The sequence below is a fragment of the Dromiciops gliroides genome, chromosome 2, assembly GCF_019393635.1.
Source record: "Dromiciops gliroides isolate mDroGli1 chromosome 2, mDroGli1.pri, whole genome shotgun sequence".
Taxonomy (NCBI): Eukaryota; Metazoa; Chordata; class Mammalia; order Microbiotheria; family Microbiotheriidae; genus Dromiciops; species Dromiciops gliroides.
The window spans coordinates 442,632,594-442,651,998 of record NC_057862.1 but is presented as its reverse complement, the minus strand read 5'-3'; the positions used below and the strand labels follow the sequence as shown (position 1 = coordinate 442,651,998).

Here is a 19,405-nt window from a genome sequence, read left to right as displayed (position 1 = left end):
CTTCAGATGCATCTGGAGGCTGATGGCTTGGTTATCTAAAGGAGATTTTTCAAAACCTCCAAAACAAGGAGCAGACCTTTAAACTAAAAACAGTCAAGGTGTGTGTGCAGTGAAATTAGGCAGGGACTAGATGCTTGGACAAAGGACCTAGCTTAATATCATTACCTTTTGCTGCCATTGAGCCCTCTCTGACCAAGCCGAGAGGATTTTTTCCATTTCATTTCACTAACCAGTATTTAAAGTAAGCATATTTATTTTTTTATTATTATTTTTGCTTTCAAAAGTATGTACCAGTGATTTACAAAGCTTTTATCCTACTGAAAAAGAGTGGGAAAGGTCATAATGAAACTCATTGAAAGATGATAAAAGATTAACCCATTTTATAATATTTACCCAATCATATAAAAAAACATAATTTATAAATCATTTCCAGACATAAGATTTATCCCCATACATCTAGGTATATACACACAAATATATATATGCATATGTATATTTAAAAAACATATATAAATGTGTAAGTGCACAAAGTAAACGAAGGGGACAGAAGGAAAGTTTTTGTCATTGGAGCTGTACTACAACCACAAGAATCACAGGCTATGACCCTGAAAGGAAGAAAGGGTGGGAAGCATAAAATGGGAATAAATATATGGACTGAAAGCAATTCATGGGGATAACAGAGAATGAGAGATGTTTAGCCTGGAGAAGCTTAGTGGGGGCAGGGACGCGATCACTATCTTCAAGTATATGAAGGGTTGTCATGTGGAAGGGAGATTAGAGTTTTATTTGGCCCAAGGGAGCAGAACTAGGGGGTCGGTGGCTGAAAGTTGCTGGAAGGGGGATTTAGGCTTAACAAAGAAAATCTTCCTAAAGAGTAGAGCTATTCAAAAACGGAACGAGAGGTAGTGAGTTCTCCATCCCTAGAATCTTTAAGCAGAAGCTGGATGGATGGACTTAGGGATGTTACAGAGGGAGGGAGGGAGTTCATGCTTTGGTGTGAGGTGGACTAGATTCCCTCTGGAGGTCCTTTCCAGCTTTGAGATTCTATGAATGGTGGGCAAACCAGCAGCATGACTGGAGTACCACCTTTTCTTAGCACCATCTCAGGCCCAGAAATGCATAGCCCCACTTTTGGTTCTTCATTTATAGAAGATACATTAAATTTACTTGCTTACACATGATGAGTTGTAAAGTGTCTAATGCTTAAGTCAATTATCCAAATTTCCCCACCTGGGGTGAAAAATACTGAAAAAATGATGGGGTGCAGAGTCTGCCAATACTTACTAACCAGAGAGAGGGGCTATATGCAGCAGGGCAGCTTTAATCTCCTATGTGTTTGGACCATTTATTTACATGACTGGGCAGCCACTTGCACCCACTGACCCTTGGATGATGCCAGTGTGTGTCAGGTCGATAGGGTGACGGTTTGCCACAAGATTCCTTATACAGCCATAGTAACCAGGTAGAGATGATGGTGGAACCATGGACTTCGAAGTCTCTGTGGATTGGGGGAGGAGGGGAGGTGGTAACAAGGAAGTCAACAGAAAACAATAGTTAAGCCTGGAAGTAAGTTAAGCAGCTCTATGTATATTCCCTACCCCCACTCCCAAATTCACCCAACCCATGTTTCATTAAGGCAAGGGTTCTTATCCTGCATTTGGGGCAGGTGTGTCTAATTGGTTTTTGTAATCCCATGTATTTTACACATTTTACATATTTAAAAACATTCTTAGAAGGGATCTATGTGCTTCACCAGACTGCCAGTGTGGTCCCTAACACTGAGTCCTTTGGCTGTTGGTTAAGGTGAGCTTGCGTGGATACTGGCAATGAGAGAAGTGATAGTTTCATTAGGGGAGCCTTAGTTTTTTCAATATGGAGAAGAGAGGTTAAGAGGGACCTTGTTACACTATAAAAAAATCATTTTATAGGGAACACAGGCAGCCCTGGCTTGTCCATATTATTCCACTTGCTAAGCTGACTGGTTCAGAGCTGGTACTCCAAACATCTCACTGTTAACACTCAGCACTAAGAAGAATCTGAAGAACTGTTTGCAAACATTGAGGACAACTATACAGGGACAGCAGTTTCGTTGTATTTTAACAGCTGACATTTCTAGAGGGCTTCAAGTTACAAAACATTTAGTCTATGACACCCCTTACTACAAGTATTGATATCCCCATTTTGAAGCCCAGCAAGGGCCCAGGGTTGCTCAACTAATGTCAGAGGTCATCCTCAGAATTGAGTCCACTTTAAGTTCAGTGCTCCTTCCATCACACAGTGCAAAGAGCACCATTCTAGGAAGGCAGAGGATCAGGATCCTTCCTTTACCACTGACTTGTCCTATGCTCATGGACAAGTTGAGTCGTCATTCTAAGCCTCCATTTCTTTCTTTTTTTTTTTTTTGGTGGGGCCATGAGGGTTAAGTGACTTGCCCAGGGTCACACAGCTAGCGTCAAGTGTCTGAGGCCAGATTTGAATTCAGGTCCTCCTGAATCCAAGGTCAGTGCTTTATCCACTGCACCACCTAGCTGGCCCTCTCCATTTCCTCTTAACATAAAATAGACTAAGATCATCTACCTGTCTAATGAGTGTAAGGATAGCCTATGTTTATATATTGCATTAAGGTTTGGACAGCACTTAATATATACATGATCTCATTTGAGCCTGGCAACACTCCTGTGAGGTAGGTGCTATTATTATTCCTGTTTTTACAGATGACGAAACAAAGGCAGAGATTGTGAATTGCTCAGGGTGACACAGATGTATTCAAATTCTAGTCTTCCTGATTTCTAAGTTCAGGTGTCTCTATATTCTATAATAGTAGTCTTAGAAAGTAATCTTGTTCTATTGGACACCAAGCTCTCTGAGTACAAGGGCTGCCTAGTCTGTCCTTGCTTTCCCTAGTGCCTTTTCCTAGACTGCACACAGTAGGTACTTAATACATATTTATTGCATTTTCAGACTTAAAATTTTTTTAATGGTCTACAGAAATAACAGCTGCTATGTCTAGTACTGTACTGCTTAAAATGATCATTGGAGAGTCATGGAGTAGAGTGTAAGACTTGGGTTCAGAACACCTGGGTTCAATTCCTGGCTCACACACTAGCTGGGAGAATTTGAACAAGTCCTGTTCTCTCTCTAAACCTCTTTCCCCTCATCTGAAGAATAGGGATAATTTTGTACTGTCTAATTCATAGAGTTGTTAGGAAGAAAGTATCCTATAAACTTTGTGTGCAAGTTATTGGGCTTGGAGGATCTTCCAGGCTGGAAAGGTTTGCATACAGGCCTGGTGACTGATCGTATGATCTGGTACCCAACAATCTGACTAGCTAGCTAAGTTGGGAGAGACTTTGTTATTACTGTGTTAGCTTCAGGTGATAGCTTTTGTTGACCACAACTCTTGAATACTGTACGAATTCATAGAAGGGTTGCAATCTGCCTATGTGGAGAGAGTTAACTCTACCATAAATCACAGATTTTCACTATGTACTGGGGGCTTTCTAGGAGACTGCTGTCCTAGAGCTTCCACTGAATTGTGCTGGGTGAGTAGTAGGCTAAAGGAGGGTTTTATCACCTCATTCTGAGATCTAGGACAAAATGGACTGTAATTGGGCAAGTCACGCAATCTCTCAGCCTCAGTTTCCGATCTCACAGAAGTGTTGCAAGGCTCAGATGAGATCATGTCTATTAAGTGCTTTCCACCCTTAAGGCACTATATAAATGCTGGCTATTCTTATGCTCTTTAGACAGGGGAGATGATTTTAGTCTCCGGTGTTTTTGTTTGTTTTTTTTAGTGAGGCAATTGGGGTTAAGCGACTTGCCCAGGGTCACACAGCTAGTAAGTGTTAAGTGTCTGAGGCCAGATTTGAACTCAGGTATTCCTGAATCCAGGGCCGGTGCTCTATCCACTGCGCCACCTAGCTGCCCCTAGTCTCTGTTTTACATTAAGAGGAAACAGGCTTAGAACAATGACGACTCGTCCATGGGCACAGGGCAAGTCAGTGGCAGAGCCAGAACTAGAATCCTGATCTTCTACTCTGTAGAATGGTGCCGTTTGCACTGCATGATGGAATGGGCAATAGACAAAGACGTCTTTTAAACAGGCAGAAACAAAAGAGATTGTCAGTCTTCCTTAACCCCCTTCTGGAAGCTAGTTCCCCCAACTAGCTACAGGTGGGACTTACCTGGTAGCCCTCCCAGGTAAAGAGGTTCTTTGGTGATAATGGAAGGAACCAAGGCAGGACCCACTGTGTAATTGCCTTCTGTATCCACATCAAGCTGGAGCACATTTCTTCCTTTAATCACTGAGAGAGAGACCTCTGGCTTAGCTCCTACCCAAAGGGCTGTCCTTCCTACTTGCCCTAGAACTCCCCTGAGCAGAGCCATGGACATTGAAAGGGATAAGGAGACAACCTTGTACTTGGAGAGACCTTGGGTTCCCTAGGAATACCACCCAAGTGAAAATGGTTTAACCTTTCCCACCCACCAGGCAACTCATGGACTTGTAAATTTCTACTTTGGGGGTGGGGTGGAGGGAGTGTAGTTGGTCATCTGAATGTGTTCCTTCCTCTGCATTCCAACCATCTCCATCCTTGCCCTAATCTAGTAGTCTTCTGGTTTAACTCTCTCCCCCTTCAGCCTGCCAGACTTTTATCAGATCTCTCCCCTGGTCCGTGGCTTCCCAAAAGAAAGATCAAGTCCCAATTCCCCATCCTGGTATTTCAAGGCCATATCCCAAACACTGGTTTGGCTAGGTCAGTCACCTCTCCCAAGCATGTCTCCCCCCTCCCCCAAGCATTCCAGGCTCATGACTATCTTTGAATCATTTCTAAGGACATTCTCACTACATGGGTCCTCAACAAGCCTCCCCCGGGCCTCATACAGTGTAATGAGGAATGTGAGCTGTCTCCTTTCTCCCAATCATGTTGCATACTTGAGATCTGAACAAGAATTTATCTGGATTATCTGCCACGGTGGCTTACCTATCACTCCCTACAGACAACCTAGGGAGTCCCTAGGCCAGGAAGCTATGGCCAGAGGTGGGGTCTGGGGAGGGAGATCATTGCCTCACCTGCAATTCGGTGCCACTGTCCATCACAGAGAGGAGGCCGCATCACTGATGTGGAGAACTCCCCTGCCCCACTGTTGGCTCTGACAAGCACCTGAGACAAAACAGATGAGACAATTCATCGAAAGCTGTAAGAGGAAGATATTGTGGACAATATTTAACCTATGTCACAGGGCTGTTGGGAGGACAACATGAGGCAATGTATAAAGCGTGTGTGTGTGTGTGGGTTATCATTTGCTATTTTATATGTTCATTACTACAGAACCCACTCTTCAGAGCACCAAGCACCACCCTTCTTGTCATTGTTCCTACACTAAATCCCTTCCACGATTGACTATGGCGTGGTGATGATGACCCAGGTTTCTAAAAAGGCTGTGCTTACAACATTTTTCTAGTAGGTTCTACCAAAATGGAGATGTTTTAGGCATAGGTTAAAGACTATATTTTGTGTCTAGCTTAGGAAAATTCAGAGCCTCATTACCAAGAAGGTTGGGGTTACCTAGTGATTATTTTTTTGCTACAGCAACCCCCCAAGACCATTTATTAAGACATGGAGAAAGTTGTGATCTTTATCCATGGAACAATGATCTTTTGTACTTCAAATCAGTTGAGTATTTATTAAGGCCTACTATGTGCTAGGGCCTGTGATTGCCTCACTTTGGGTACCCTCCACCAATGTGAAACAACAGCCTCTCCCTGCCTTATTTAGATGGTTTCATGAGTTTGCTGAGTTTGTCAAAAACATTTCCTGCCTGGTGGTTCACCACCCAGTGGTAGCCTCTCCAGGTTGAGCTAGGCTGCTCTTGACTTGATGGCCCACAGAGACTTTCCAGTTCATTAGGCTGCTGACATAGCCTTGTGTATGTCACAGGGTAGAGACAGAGGGTCAGCTCCATGCCATGATGTGGCATCAGAACATGTGAGTGGATCATCAGACCTCCCTCACTCAGGGCAGAGATTTTGTGTCATATAAAGTAAAGGCAGCCTCCTGGGGCAGACATCCTCATAGGCCAGGGCAGCCCCAGTCATCCGGGCCTCACTCACCTTGTCTCCATCTGCTTCAAGTCTGATATAGGGCGGTCCCTGCCTTGACCCTAGATGAAAGATGAGTCCTGCTGCTGCCCAGGGACGCACCTCCAGCACCAGCTCCAGGTCTGGCCCCCAGACCTTGGGGGGATCTGTGGGATATGGAATGGGGCTGGTCAGCAAGGTCCTTTGATACTTCAGAGTTTATCCTCATCTCCCTCAACCCATTCCAGGGTCCAAATAAAGTCAAAGGGAAGAGGAAAGTTCACAGACCTAACATTACAGTTCCCCCTTCCATGGCAAAGAACAGTCCCTTTTCCAGGGTGCCCGTGTAACATGGTATCACTCCATGTAGTTGTGTTGGGGCCTCCAGAGGCTGTCCATTCAGCTTCAGGTTCCTCATGCATCCTTTAAAGCTAGTGCCAGCTGCTTCCTGAGGGAAAGAGTTGTGTGACTTCTAAGAGCTTCAGGTGCTGGGCTAGGTCACAAAGGGGGATGGATGGGCAGTAGGGGGGAGGTAGAAGGAAGATAGGGTGTTCATGAGGAAAAGGGTCAAGCTGAGATGGTGGCGTGGTAATGGGGCACTTCTCTTACTGGGAGATGAGTCCAGCTGTGAGCAGAGGGGATGCCACCCACGTAGATTGGTCCATGACTGGGCAATGCCCTCCTGTGGGCACGAGGCCCCTCACTGCTTTGAGCCTGAAGCCCATCGATCACCAGCTGAATTCGATTCTGCTCTCTGCTGAAAAAGACCTGAGAAGGAGAATATGGAAAGATTATCCTCCAATCTTTCTTCATGTCCCAGGGGAAACCAAGGAGAGGACCAGTTCTGGACGCATTACAGCTATATGGGTTTTAGCGTCATGCATCCTCATTCCAATTCCAAGACCGGGCACCTGAGTTGACATTACATCTGAGAATCCCATGACATTGGATGCCAGACTGCAGATGGTTTGGAAGAGAAAGAGAGGACAGGAAGTGGAAGCATCTAATGTAGACAGATTTCTCAAGGAGTTTAGCCAAGAAAGGAAGGAGGGGGAAAAAATATCACAATTCCAGGCTCCCAGAAGGAATATGCATTTTTCCCATGTCTCACGTTTGTTTCAGCTCCTCTGATTCCAGTCCAACTCAACTCAGTTCTCCTCTGGTGGGCAGAAAGAGAGAGGTTTCTGGGGAACACTTTGGCACCCCTGTGCACCTTACCGTGTGCCAGCTTCCTGGCTTGTATCGCTCAAGGCTGCGGATCCGAAAAGGTTTTCCGTGGCCTCCGGCCTGGAGGACAAAGTGGCCACGATTGAGGTAGAGGACCAAGAAGGGGCTTCCTGACTTTACAGTGGGCACAGCCAGAAGCAGCCCACGGGGTGAGTGCAGTCGGACATCCATAGAGAAGTGGGTCCTGGGTGGGAGAGGGCCCAGAAGACACGGTATCAGATTGAGGGATGCTTGGCTTGTCCTGACACACCCTGCCTCCCACCCTGGAACTTCATGAGTGAGATGATGCTTACCTTTCCTGGAAAGAGAATGGGATGTGAGCAAACTCCAGACGGCTGGCAGGAGAAGCCCCAAATTGGTGGGCATCATTGATGGTTTGGAGATGGGTGGGGAACTGGCAAGCAGAGTCGGGGGGCATCCCTTGGTCACGGATAGCAGCCTGGGGGACAGAGGAGTGGGGGTGAGGAGGCAGGAAAGAGCACAAAGACGGGTGCTTTCTGTGCCACCCAGCTGATCTCTTGCTCCCAGTTCTTCCTGCTCTCAGCCACCCATCAGCAAGCAGCTCCAACCTTGGGTTTTCTTCGGAACTTCCTCGACGAGGCCATGAGCTGGAGTGGTTGGTCTGGGGGAGTGCAGCCCGTGGTCACATTGACATTTTGGATATTCTGCTGCAGGTCAACAACGTGCTGTGCTTCCGAGACCCTGGGGGCCAAGTGCAGCTGTGTCACAGAAGGCTCTGTGGATACTGACATTGGCCTCCCCGCTCCCCCAGCTGGGCCTGTAGTGATCTCCTGGGCTCAAGGTGTGGGGTTCCCTGGCCTTGCCTTCTCTCTACAACTCACCGCCGGACGAAGACATTGCTGATACATCCAGTCAGATTTTGGAAGGCACCAGACTCAGGCAGCCCCCCAAGGAGGAAGCGAGGAGGGCCCTCGGCTAGAACCTGACGACGAGACCGCCCCCCCTGGTGCTCTGCACCTTGGAGTTGATCATCCACGTACAGCCAGACCCTGGGAGAAGAAGAGTCCTTGTGAAGAAGGGGATTTCTCATAGCCATCAGGGTTCTTCCATGATGCCATTTCAACTACACCCACAATTTCCATCCACCAGGATTTGTCCAAAGATGATGGGTCCCTCCCCCAACTTGACACACAAAATAGATGTTTAGTTAGTATTCAGCAAGTGATTTCACCAGACTTGTAAACTCTCCTGCACATGGGGACACTCTTACTCAAATCTGTTTCACCCAGAATGTAGCAGGGCACAAGACCCTCCACACAACAGGTGCTCAATAAATGTGGGGTGAATAAATTAGTAATTAATAGAACAAAGGTAAAGAGGCAAACCTGCTGCAACAAAATATACACACTGTATCCTAAATTCAAAGAGAAATGTTTGATAGATCAGACATACCACTGTACCTCGTAATCACAGGAGGCAACGTGGTGACTCGGAATAAGGAAGACCTAAGCCCAAATCTCACCTCACCCCCTTAAGTAATTAGTCCCTCTCAATCTCAGTTTCTCCTTTTTGTCCAGTGTGGGTAATAATAGTTTGATCATCAAATGAGATCATTTCTGTAAAGGGCTTTGCAAACCTTAAAGTAATATATAAATGTTGGCTGTTCATTAACAGCTAAGAAATACTTGAAGGCTCTATGTCCTCATCAGCTCTTTTCAGACCACAGATCTCTCTGCGAGAGCAGTGAGACTGCATGAGCTTTAGTGGACAGCATTCATCATGTGGTGGCCCACCCTCTGGTGAGGGAGGAGCTGCTCTCGAGTTCGCTGGATGGACTCTTAGACAAAACAAACGCCATAAACAGATGAGGAAATGAAGACCACAGAGAGAGGCAGTGACTTGATTTCTGTCACATAGCCAGTAAGTGGCAGAGCTGGGATTAGAACACCAGGCCTCTGGCTCCCAGTTCCGGGCCCTTTCGGCCACTCCTCATCACCTCTCCCTCAGTGTTGATAACCAGAGCTGAGTTCCACTTGCCAGGAAGCCTGGGCAGGGGGAATGGAATAATTCAGAAAGCTCACCCTGTGTCATTACTGTACACTGCAACATAGTGTGAAATCCCATCAGCATAAGCACCTCTCGTCATGACTTCTTTCCTAAGGAACTTCAGCGTCACACGACCCTGTCTTAGCGACACCTGGAAAATGCCCTCCTGGGACCATGAGGGCACACACCACATGGTCAGGAAAAGGGCATCGGAATCCCAGGACAGATACCATGAGGGGGAACGAACAGGGCAAGGGGCACATGGGGACTCCTTCCTGTGGTTGGCAGATCCCAGGGAAAGGGGAGAGAGTCATTACTCTCCTGTGTCACCAAAGAATTCAAGATTGGGCTTCCTGAGGGGAAGGGATAGAGGCTTGCATAGAAGGGCCTCCTCCTTGTCCATCTAAGGAAATGGACAGAATGAAGCTGGAAGGATTCAGCTTAGAGCTGGGAAGAATAGGAGATGCTGTTATGGGAACCTAGGGATTTAGGCCAGAGACTCCCAAGATGTAGGGGCATATACCGGTGAGGCATGATAGAAGAGAAGACCACTGTCCTGTGTGGAGCGGAAGCCAAAGCCAGTGTAGAAGTTCCCAGTAAGAGGGGGCACGTCTCTGAGGGCCAAGCTCAGGTAGCCATGCCCATGGAAGGTCATGGATCGTGAAATCTGGAATGAGAGGGGGTACGTCAGAAGAAGGGTTCAGGGTGGCCCCCACCTCCACACGTACCCAGGGTGTAGAAGTTATCTCACTGACAATGGACACATGAGTTATACTAAGCAGCTTGTGGGACCTTAGCTTGAGAGATGGGAAGGATCTCAAAGGTTATCTAATCCAACCTCTTCATTTTACAGAGAAAGAAACTGAGGCCCACAGAGATTAGCAAGAGCCCCCTCCCATGGCATCACTGCTTCCCAACTATTCACACTACCTCCTGAGGAAGGCAGGGCAAGAATCGTCATCCCTATTTTTCAGATGAGAAAACTGAGGTCCAGAAGGAAAATGGAAGAGGACCAAAAGCCAGGTCAGCTGGTATCCGGTCCTAAGCTGTCAAGGGTCCACACTGAGGCGAAAAGCCTGATCTATAGCGGATCTCTTACCAGGAGGTCGGAAGTGCAGCCTGAGCTGATGCCTGTTGTATTCAGTCTCTTCAGGTCCACATATTTGCCAAGGGCTTTCAGGCCCTTCACACAGCCTCGGATGGACCCACCGGTGGGGAACATGGATCTTAGGCTGACAAGAGAAGACAAGGGACTTGATGGAGATTTCTGCTGTCTCCTGTGGCTTCCCAACTTTGAGATGTTGTCCTGTCCCCTCCATCTCTTCAGAACCTGCCCATCCATCCTTACAGGCTCGGCTTGTCTCTCTCCTTTCCAGGTAGCCCTAGCTGACTGACTCCTCGAGCCCACACTAATACATCTCGCACCTCTGAACTCCTGCAGCTCAGAACCCTCGTCTCCCACAGAGGGGCACTAGCAGGCTTGGGCGGGGAGGAAGGAGCTAGGTGTCTCACCTCGGGGGAAGCTGTTCCAGAGGAACTCCCCCCAGGTAGTAGGAGTCGGCGTTTTCCAACATATTCTCCTCCTGCAAGCTGAAGACGGACACTCGCTCCACTCGCACCAGGACCCGCTTTCGGCCTGTCACGCCCATGATGAAAATCTGGATCTAGAGTGAAGGAGAAGCAAGAGGAGGAGACCCTCAGGGCCCTGATCCATCTTAAAGTCCTCATGGCCTACAGCCTTGTTGGAAGCATGACAGGGCCCTGGAGCCAAAGCCCCCCCCGTGCCGTCCTCCCATGAGGAGAATACCTGGGGGAACTTAGGGAGACCTGAGCCATTCCCAGGTCCTCATCCCCATTTCCTAGGATGGTGCAGGGATCACATGGCTGCTCTGATGGAAGAAGGCTGAGAAGATGGAGAAGGGGCCAACTTACTGCTTTGTTGGATGAAGTAAAGGGTGTCAGCTCCTGTTGGGGGCTGGCAATCTGCAGCCCATGGCTGAAATCATAGTAGAGGATGAGGCGGCCTTCCTGGACAGCCAGACATAGGAACTGGTCCTGAGAGAAGGGGATGAGGTGAGAAGGGAGCCCGGAAGAGTGACTGCAGAGAGCGGTTAGAAGAGAATAGAGTCTAGAGATGAGGAAAGAGAGGGAAAGGGAAAGGGGGGATAGGAAGCTGGCGTGGAGGCTTCCACTGAGAAAAAGTGGAAAATGCACTGACTCTGAAGTCAAATTCCACCTCCAAAGCTTATACTCTCTGTGACCCTGGGGACAACTCACTTAACCTCTTTATGCCTCAGTTTCCTCATATGTAAACTTAAGAGGTTGGACTTGAAGGATGCCCGCCTCTAGATCTATGATTAAGAGGGTCAGTGGGCCCAGAAGTAAGGAAGGGGTTGGGAGAATGGCAGCTGTACCTGGTACTGAAGGAAGAAGATGATACCAGTATAGGAGACCAGTCTCAGTTCCTGCTCAAAGCGCTTGGTGCTGCTGATCTGACTCTCAAAGCTGATATGCGCAAAGCCCGTGCCATCCAGGTAGGAGCCATCTGTCAGCCAGGGGTCCCCCGTGGATTTAGATCTAGCCGAAGAGACAAATTGAGATCTCCTTCTTCCCTCCAAGCCCAGCTGCTCCCAGCACTGACATACACCCTCCCAGGGATCAAAGAAGGGGATCTGAGGTCAGGAATAGGGGTGGGGAAGGCACACACCTGGCACAGGGTTTGTCCAAGGCTGTGTCCAGATAGAAGGTCCTCTGAAAGTTGTAAAGACTGACAACCTCCTCATTCAGGGTGTCCATCTCGATGCAGCCCCGGTAACCAGGGTGACGCAGAGGCCTAGGAGGCTGAAGAGAGAAGACAGAATCAGAGACCAGGGGTTAGTGGAAGACCAGGGCACCCTGACCACAATGGAAATGTTGACAATTGGGCTCCATCTCCAACCAATGCCACAACAAGGAAAAGACTGCAGTATAGTGGGTGTAGGTGAGATGCCAAGAGACAGAGGGATTTCTGCTGTGAGGAGAAGTGATGGGGGGAGCCTCAGAACCCCCTTCTCTGAGGCTTGTCTGCCAAGAGGCAGTGTGTGTCCTCCTGCTCTCTGCTGCCCAGAATGCTTTAACCCAGCACAACGTCCTCTCTCTTCTGGGAAGCTCTCCCTGGTGTCCTTCCCATCCCCACCAACCAAGCTAAAAATGTTCTCCCCCTGCTCAAATCTCTACAGCATTTTGTCTCATCTGTCTTGGCCCCATTGCATCCTCCCTTCCCTGTATTCCATCTAGAAGAATACAGGTTTGCTAAGGACAGACTGTATTTCCAGGCCCTTGCATGCAATAAACACCTGCTGAACTGAATTAACCTGTGTCGGTTGATTGTTTTGAGTCTACTAGAAGTGTTTATTCGTTTGCACATCAACTGTCACAGAATAGGATTTCTGTCTCCTCCTCCTCCTCCAGTCCCTCTCTCTTCCTCATCCCATGACATCCTTTCCTGGGCTTACCGTGAAGTTGGAAGGGTAGCCTCCCACATAGAAGACAAAGTCTTGGGGCCTCAGGTTGAGTAGGCCCTGGTCCCCAGGGTACACACTATCTCCCTTGGTCTCATGTACTGTCTGCTTCTCCATTGTGACAGACATGTGACCATACTGAAGGATCCTAGAATAAAAGAAGAAAAAATGGGAGCCCTGAAGAGATCTCAGTCTGTGCTCCCCTACCCCCGGCCCTGGTGTCCCCCACCATTAGCCTCTCTCTCCACCTTTTTTTCCTGTCCTTCCCTTCCTATGTCTTTCCTATAGAAGACTGATTCTCTCATTTCACAGTTGGGGGAAATGAAGTCACATAACACAACACAGCAGCTGCAGCAAGAGCTCGTTGTGTTAGCCCAAGCTGCTTCTGGAGATTCAGAAGTGACCAAGGGAAACCCTAGAATTATAGTAGAACTACAAGGGTCTTAGGGCTAATGCAATTCAACCCTATCGCATTCCACATGAAGAAACCAAAGCCTCAAGAGAGGAAGTGATTTATCTAAGGCCACACAGCAATTTAACAGCAAGGCTGGAGCCAGAGGTTAGGTCTCCTGACTGGTCAAGTACTCTCTTCATTGCATTGCACTGCCTCCCCTTTGAAGAGACCTCTGAGGATGAAAGATCCCTGCTTCCCTCCTCTCTGAAGACCTAAAGGACTGGGTGTCCAGAAGGCAGGGGTGGGATATAGACCTGTCAATGCTGACAGTAGCAAACTGCTCTCCGATGTCCTCATCGATGGTCAGGGTCCTGTGGGCTGCCTCCCCAAGCCGGTAAACCCACTGTACCTTGTGCTCATGTAGGATCACCCCCATGTAGTCCCCAGAAGCCTGGAGGTCAGAACAGGGAAGGATATTCGACCCAGGGCATGAGCCACCTTCCTTCTCTCTTCTGGTGGCCCCTTCCCCTTTCCCCTCCCTCTCCCCCAGCCAAATGTATTTGAGGTTCTTGGTCAACATGGGCGTAATGAGCTCCAGCACACAAGCCCCAGAGGTCCCTTCCTGTGGACACAGCCTCTGTGATATGTGTGACTGGCTCTCTCCCCTCCCACAAAACATCTACCTCACGACTGCCCATGTAGAGGACAAACTGGCTTTTGGCCTCCTGGCCCTGCTGCTGAGGTGGCTCTGAGCTCTGGATGTAGAACTTGAGCGCTGTGTATGCAGCCAGGTCCTGCAGGTCCCGAGGGGGCCGCAGCTGCACCCCTGAGCGGCCATTGAATTTCATGGGCACCTTCACCTGGTTGGAGGAAGAGGATCCATTGATCAGTGGGCTCTGGGGTTTGGCCGTGATTTGGTGGCAAAGAGGGTATCATGCTCGTTGAGATGCTTTGATGAATCTGAGAAATACTTCCTACCCTGGGGCCCATCCCTGTTCCATTCAACCCTATGCCTCCTACCCTAATGGCAACCCTGAATTGGGTAGGAACATTTCAGTTGACTCTCCCTCATCAGAGCAACCCCGAGAGGACAACAGTGTATACACAGTGTACAGGGGGCCTTCAGCCAGGCTTGCCAAGCCTCCATCATAGGCTGACCCCAGGTCCCAACCTGCCAAGGGCAAAGAAAGAGGACCACAGTACAGACAGTGGAGAACTTGTGAGAAGATGTTCCAGCTCCTCCTCTTATCAGGCCTGGTGGGGAGACCAAGAGCAATCATTGACTTCACCTGGGACCCCAGCCCTCAGATCCTTCTTGGTTCCTCCCCCAACCTCTCTCACCCCCCAGTAACCTCTGTTTCTTCAATAAAATAATATGATCACATTTATTTAGCCCTTTAAGGTTTTCAGAGCACCTTACTTATAGTATCTTCTCTGATCCTCACACTAACTTTGTGAGATAGGTGGGATGAGGAAACTGGAGCTGAAACAACTGAATCGCTCAGGGATACCCAGCTAATAAATATCTAAGGCAGGATACAAACCTGATACCAAGTCAAGTGCTCTAGCCACTGTGGCCTGTGTTACCTCCTTCAGCATCCTTCTACCCCTACCCTTCTTCCTTAGAACCTTCCCAATTCTGCTTTTAACAAAGTCTCTACTCCCTTGCCTTCACTCCAGTCCTGACCCCCAATCCCCCTGGAGCAGGTACCTTGCTTGCAGCACTCCGAGCCTGGGTGATGAGTTCCCGCACACGCAAGATGCTGTTGGAGAGGGCCAGACTGGCATTCTGTCCTCTCTTGTTCTCTAGGTGGCTTAGCTTGGCCAGCAATTGAGGCAAGGTATTCTCTAGACTGGATACTGCATGGGAGATGAGAACCCATAAATGAAACATCCACATCTCAGAGAGCTGTGGTCAATGGGAACAAGAAAGAGAAGCTTCCCCTCACCCACCAGCTCTAGGCAAAGGGAATTGGGGACTACCAATGACCTCACTTTCTCCATCTACATAAAGGGCAGGATCCTCCTGCCTATGAGAGGATGAAATTACCCCCTGTGGAATAAGCAAGTAAAGTGATATTATCATCAAACTAGATGTCCCGTAGGCATCTCAAATCCAACTTGTCCAAAGCAGAAATGATTCTCTTTTCCCCTAATCCCACCCTAGTTATTGCTTTTCCAAACATTGCTCACCTTCATGTACCCTAAGATCTAGTCAAATTGTCGAAGTTCTTGCTACTGCTCACTTGCAAAATTAATTCTCCCATCTCATGGACTGTTATCCATACTGATATATTCTTTCCTTCCTCACCTCAACCTTTTTTTAAATTCCATTTTCTTCAAAGTTAAGCCCAAGCCCTACCTTTTACCTGAGGCCTTTCCCGACCTCCCCCAGCTGCTAGGGTCTCCCCTCCAAATTAATTTGTATTTATTGTCTATCTATCTATCTATCTATCTATCTATCTATCTATCTATCTATCTATCTATCTATCTATCTATCTATCTATCTATCTATCTACTGTCTCTTCACTTTATCTTCTGTGTTCCTAGCACCTGGTATATTTCTTGGCACACTATAAGCTTTTTTTTTTTAGTCAGGCAATTTGGGTTAAGTGACTTGCCCAGCTAGTGTTAAGTGTCTGAGGCCAAATTTGAATTCAGGTCCTCCTGAATCCAAGGCCAGTGCTCTTTCCACTGCGCCACCTAGCTACCCATACCATAAGCTTTTAATAAATGCTTGTTAATTGATTCCATTTTAAACATAAAGAAATTGAGGTCCATGTTAAATAATCTGTTCAAAGTCATATAATGAGTTATGGGTAGAACCAGCATTAAACCATAGGTCTCCCTGGTGCTGGACCCCCATCTTCCCCCGAAACCAGCCTCCTGACCTGATTTTCCAGCATCTTCCATGGCCTGGGCCAGGTCTTGGTTACTCAGGTCCCCATACTGTCCCTGCCATCGATTCAGATTCCTCTCCATGTCTCTCAGTGTGGCCCCGACCTGTGCGGCCGTGTCATTGGCTTCTATGGCCACTGCCTTGGCACGGGCAATCTTCTCACTAGTGTCATCTAGGACAGGGAAAGGTTAGCTCAACACCTCAAGTACCAGCCTTTCCCAAACCACCCTGAAATGGAACTTTGGCTAATGCTAAGGGGGCACCCACAGTCTCTTCTGAAGAAAGGACCATTTATCTCAAACAGGGGATGTGATGATTATATACCAAGGACATCCCTAGGTGGAGGGAGAAAGGTATGGAGACCAGAGCTGCAGAGCTCACCAAGCTTTCTAGGGGTAGAGACAGCAAATCATAGACCACAAGGACCAACCCCCACATACCTGGAGTATCTTCTAGTATGCTAAAGAAACAACACAGATTTTCTAAGGAATGAGAGGGATATGGCTGGTGGGGGTGGGGTGTCAGAGAAGTCACAAGATCATGAGAACATAAATTTAAAGCCAGGGATCTTAGAAGTCATCAAGTACAACCTCATCATTTTACAAATGAAGAAACTGAGGCAAAGACAGGTAAAGTGACTTGCCCAGGGTCATAGGCAGAATTTGAACTCAGGTATCCCTGACTCCAGTGCTCTAGCCACCATGCCATCTGGCTGTCTGGGTGATGCATAGGTAACTTATGCAATGAAACTACCTGAGAACCAGGATTCTGGGGAAACCAGGCAAATAAAGTCAAGTCAAGTCACCCACCAGCCCATTAAGACCAAGTCAATATACTAGGAAAACTCCTAAATGAGGGGCATATTGGTGGGGAGAATGTAGGGTCCTAGGAAATGATGGGGGATACTTTGGAGCCTAGGCCAGACATACCTCTGTCCATGGCTAGCATGCTCTGCACACCCTTCAGCTGGGCCGCTAGTCGATCCTTCTTAGCTTTGGCTTCTTCCAGTTGAGTCCGAGAGGCTTGCAAGGTTTCTCTAATGGCTGGAGGGAAAGGCCCAAGGGATCACTGTCAGCACAAAGTTTAGTTCAATCAACCCCCACTGCAGGCTGAATCCTCCTCCTAAGGGAGGTGAAGGGCAAGACACACTGATGAGGAGGTGTATACATGTGCACACATGCTTGCACATACACACACATGCAAACACGCACATAATTCAATCCATTCCATTCAAAATACATTTATTGAGAACTTACTGTGAGCTGGGCACTGTCCTAGGTGCTGAGGATGCAAAAAAGAATTACACAGTCCCTGCCCCTAAAGAGCTTTCAGTCTACATAGACAGAGACATATAGATATACACGTTGACATGGATTAAGACACACACGGATCACAGATATATGTACAGCAACACAAGAACCTACATATAGACAAAAACATACCTAGAGGAATAAATACTCATATACGCACAAACACAAGCTTGTTTAAAGCATATACAGTGGGAAGGAGGTGGGACTGCAAGTCAGGAGAGATCTAGGGTCAAATCCTGCCTCTGATCATTGGTTAGCTGAGTGACTCTGGGCAAATCATTTACTGTCTTTCAGTCTCAGTTTCCTCATCTGTGAAATGGAGATAATATCTATCCTGTAGTACCTACCTCACTGAACTGTTGCGAGGATCAAAGGAGATACATGACAAAGTGTTTTGCAAACTTAAAAGTGCTATATAGTATTAGTTACTATGTTGTCAATTATGGTGATAGTGAGACACAGAAAGACAGAGACATATTCTTAGCATGATACAGGAATTCCCTCAAAACATGAACACGCAAATGCAGACACAGGTGATTATATGTAATGACAAACACTGGAACACACACACACACACACACACACACACACAAATACACTGTAAAGCACTTCTGAAACCCAGCTTCTTTTTACCTGGGTTTGATCGCATGCAATTCCCTTCTCATCCCTAAAAGATCACCCCAGGAGATAGTAGCTCATAAGGCATGTGCCCCCCACCTCCATCCCCCCAGTTCTTTAAAGAGGATAAAACACACAAAAGACAGACAGAGGTGACATGAGTGAAGCTGCCCAAAGTCAGCCACATTCAAAGGTCTCTTTCCCTGTCTGTTCCTTCCCACCCAAAGCTGTGAAACAGTCCAGTAGGTCTCTGGCCAATCCAGGTGCTAACCTAAGCAGCATCTGGCCCTGAGCTCTCACCTCCACTCAATTTCTTCTGTTGGCTGCGGACAGCTTCTTCCAGGATGCTACTGTTCTCCCGGAGCTCCCGGGCTCGGGCACTGAGCCCTCCGTGAATCACCATCTTAGTACAAAGGAGGTAAGAAAAGATTTGTTCCTACCAAGATGGCCCTGGATCATTGGGGACGGGAGCATAGAAAACCAGATAGAAGGCAGGAAATAAAGTCTAACCTGTAAAGTCCATACCACCCTTTCTCTCTCCCCCACTCTTGCTGGTCTTTAATCCTTGAGTCGGAAAAGGGGGCCCAGGAAGCCCAAAGGGGCTGGTAGGGGAGAGACCTTCCAGGTCACTTACCTCCCAGGTGTTGGTTGCATTGTGTAGGGCCTGGCCAGCAGCCTCCTCAGCCTTACCCACAGCCTGAAGGATGCTAGCATAAGCATTAGAGGCCTCGATTGCTCGCTGAATGAACCGATCCTGGTTTGTGCCACGAATGATACTGGAAGCAGGGATGCAGATGGGAGGTCAGGATTCAGGGTGGAGAGAGATGGGAGAGAATGCCCCCTATATACTCAGCAATGAGAGCCCCACTCACACTGCCTCCCTATTATGATTCTCTAACTTCACCAATTACTTTAGCCCCACCAATCTGATCTGACCTCTGCCTGATCCATCATCCCCAGCAGTGGTGACCCCAACCCTCATTCCCTTGTCCGCTTTCCTCCAGGAAAACCAAGGGCTGCTTGGTTTATGCCCAGTTCACATTCATAGAATTTAAACCTGACAGGGGCCTTTGAGATCATCCAATCCAGGCCCAGGAGAGTTAAGTCAATTGCCCAAGGTTCCTACTACTAAGTATCAGGGCTGAGATGTAAACCCAGGCCTCCCAACTTAAATTTTGTGGATATGTTGTATATGCTGCCTCTCCTAAGGGAATGTAAGCTCCTTGAGGCCAAGAGCTATTTCATTTTTATCTCTGTATCTCCAGTGCCTAGCACCGTGCCATGGAGATAGAGATGACAGGAACTGGTGGCAGACTGGCTATGAAATGTGAAGGATAGGGAAGCATCAAAGACAACACCAGTACATTTCTT

The 19,405-nt window shown here is 47.8% G+C and overlaps 1 protein-coding gene across 1 annotated transcript in view; it reads right to left on the bottom strand.

The window, feature by feature from the left end:
• Positions 1-1,149: 1,149 nt before the first annotated feature.
• The window catches only part of LAMA5 (laminin subunit alpha 5), a 225,312-nt gene continuing 207,056 nt past the window's right edge, over positions 1,150-19,405 (bottom strand). Inside the window, exons 59-83 of the mRNA XM_043980944.1 lie at positions 18,669-18,810; positions 18,335-18,437; positions 17,036-17,149; positions 16,099-16,278; positions 14,919-15,067; positions 13,891-14,067; positions 13,522-13,658; positions 12,808-12,961; positions 12,021-12,154; positions 11,728-11,890; positions 11,246-11,368; positions 10,826-10,977; positions 10,413-10,545; positions 9,837-9,980; positions 9,349-9,479; positions 8,149-8,316; positions 7,876-8,008; positions 7,600-7,745; positions 7,298-7,490; positions 6,689-6,847; positions 6,368-6,527; positions 6,113-6,246; positions 5,072-5,162; positions 4,185-4,304; positions 1,150-1,498 (exon numbers count right to left, since the gene is read on the bottom strand). Coding sequence (XP_043836879.1) covers positions 1,350-1,498; positions 4,185-4,304; positions 5,072-5,162; positions 6,113-6,246; positions 6,368-6,527; positions 6,689-6,847; positions 7,298-7,490; positions 7,600-7,745; positions 7,876-8,008; positions 8,149-8,316; positions 9,349-9,479; positions 9,837-9,980; positions 10,413-10,545; positions 10,826-10,977; positions 11,246-11,368; positions 11,728-11,890; positions 12,021-12,154; positions 12,808-12,961; positions 13,522-13,658; positions 13,891-14,067; positions 14,919-15,067; positions 16,099-16,278; positions 17,036-17,149; positions 18,335-18,437; positions 18,669-18,810 — 3,589 coding nt within the window. The 3' untranslated portion in view covers positions 1,150-1,349. The remainder of the gene's footprint in view (positions 1,499-4,184; positions 4,305-5,071; positions 5,163-6,112; positions 6,247-6,367; positions 6,528-6,688; positions 6,848-7,297; positions 7,491-7,599; positions 7,746-7,875; positions 8,009-8,148; positions 8,317-9,348; positions 9,480-9,836; positions 9,981-10,412; positions 10,546-10,825; positions 10,978-11,245; positions 11,369-11,727; positions 11,891-12,020; positions 12,155-12,807; positions 12,962-13,521; positions 13,659-13,890; positions 14,068-14,918; positions 15,068-16,098; positions 16,279-17,035; positions 17,150-18,334; positions 18,438-18,668; positions 18,811-19,405) is intronic.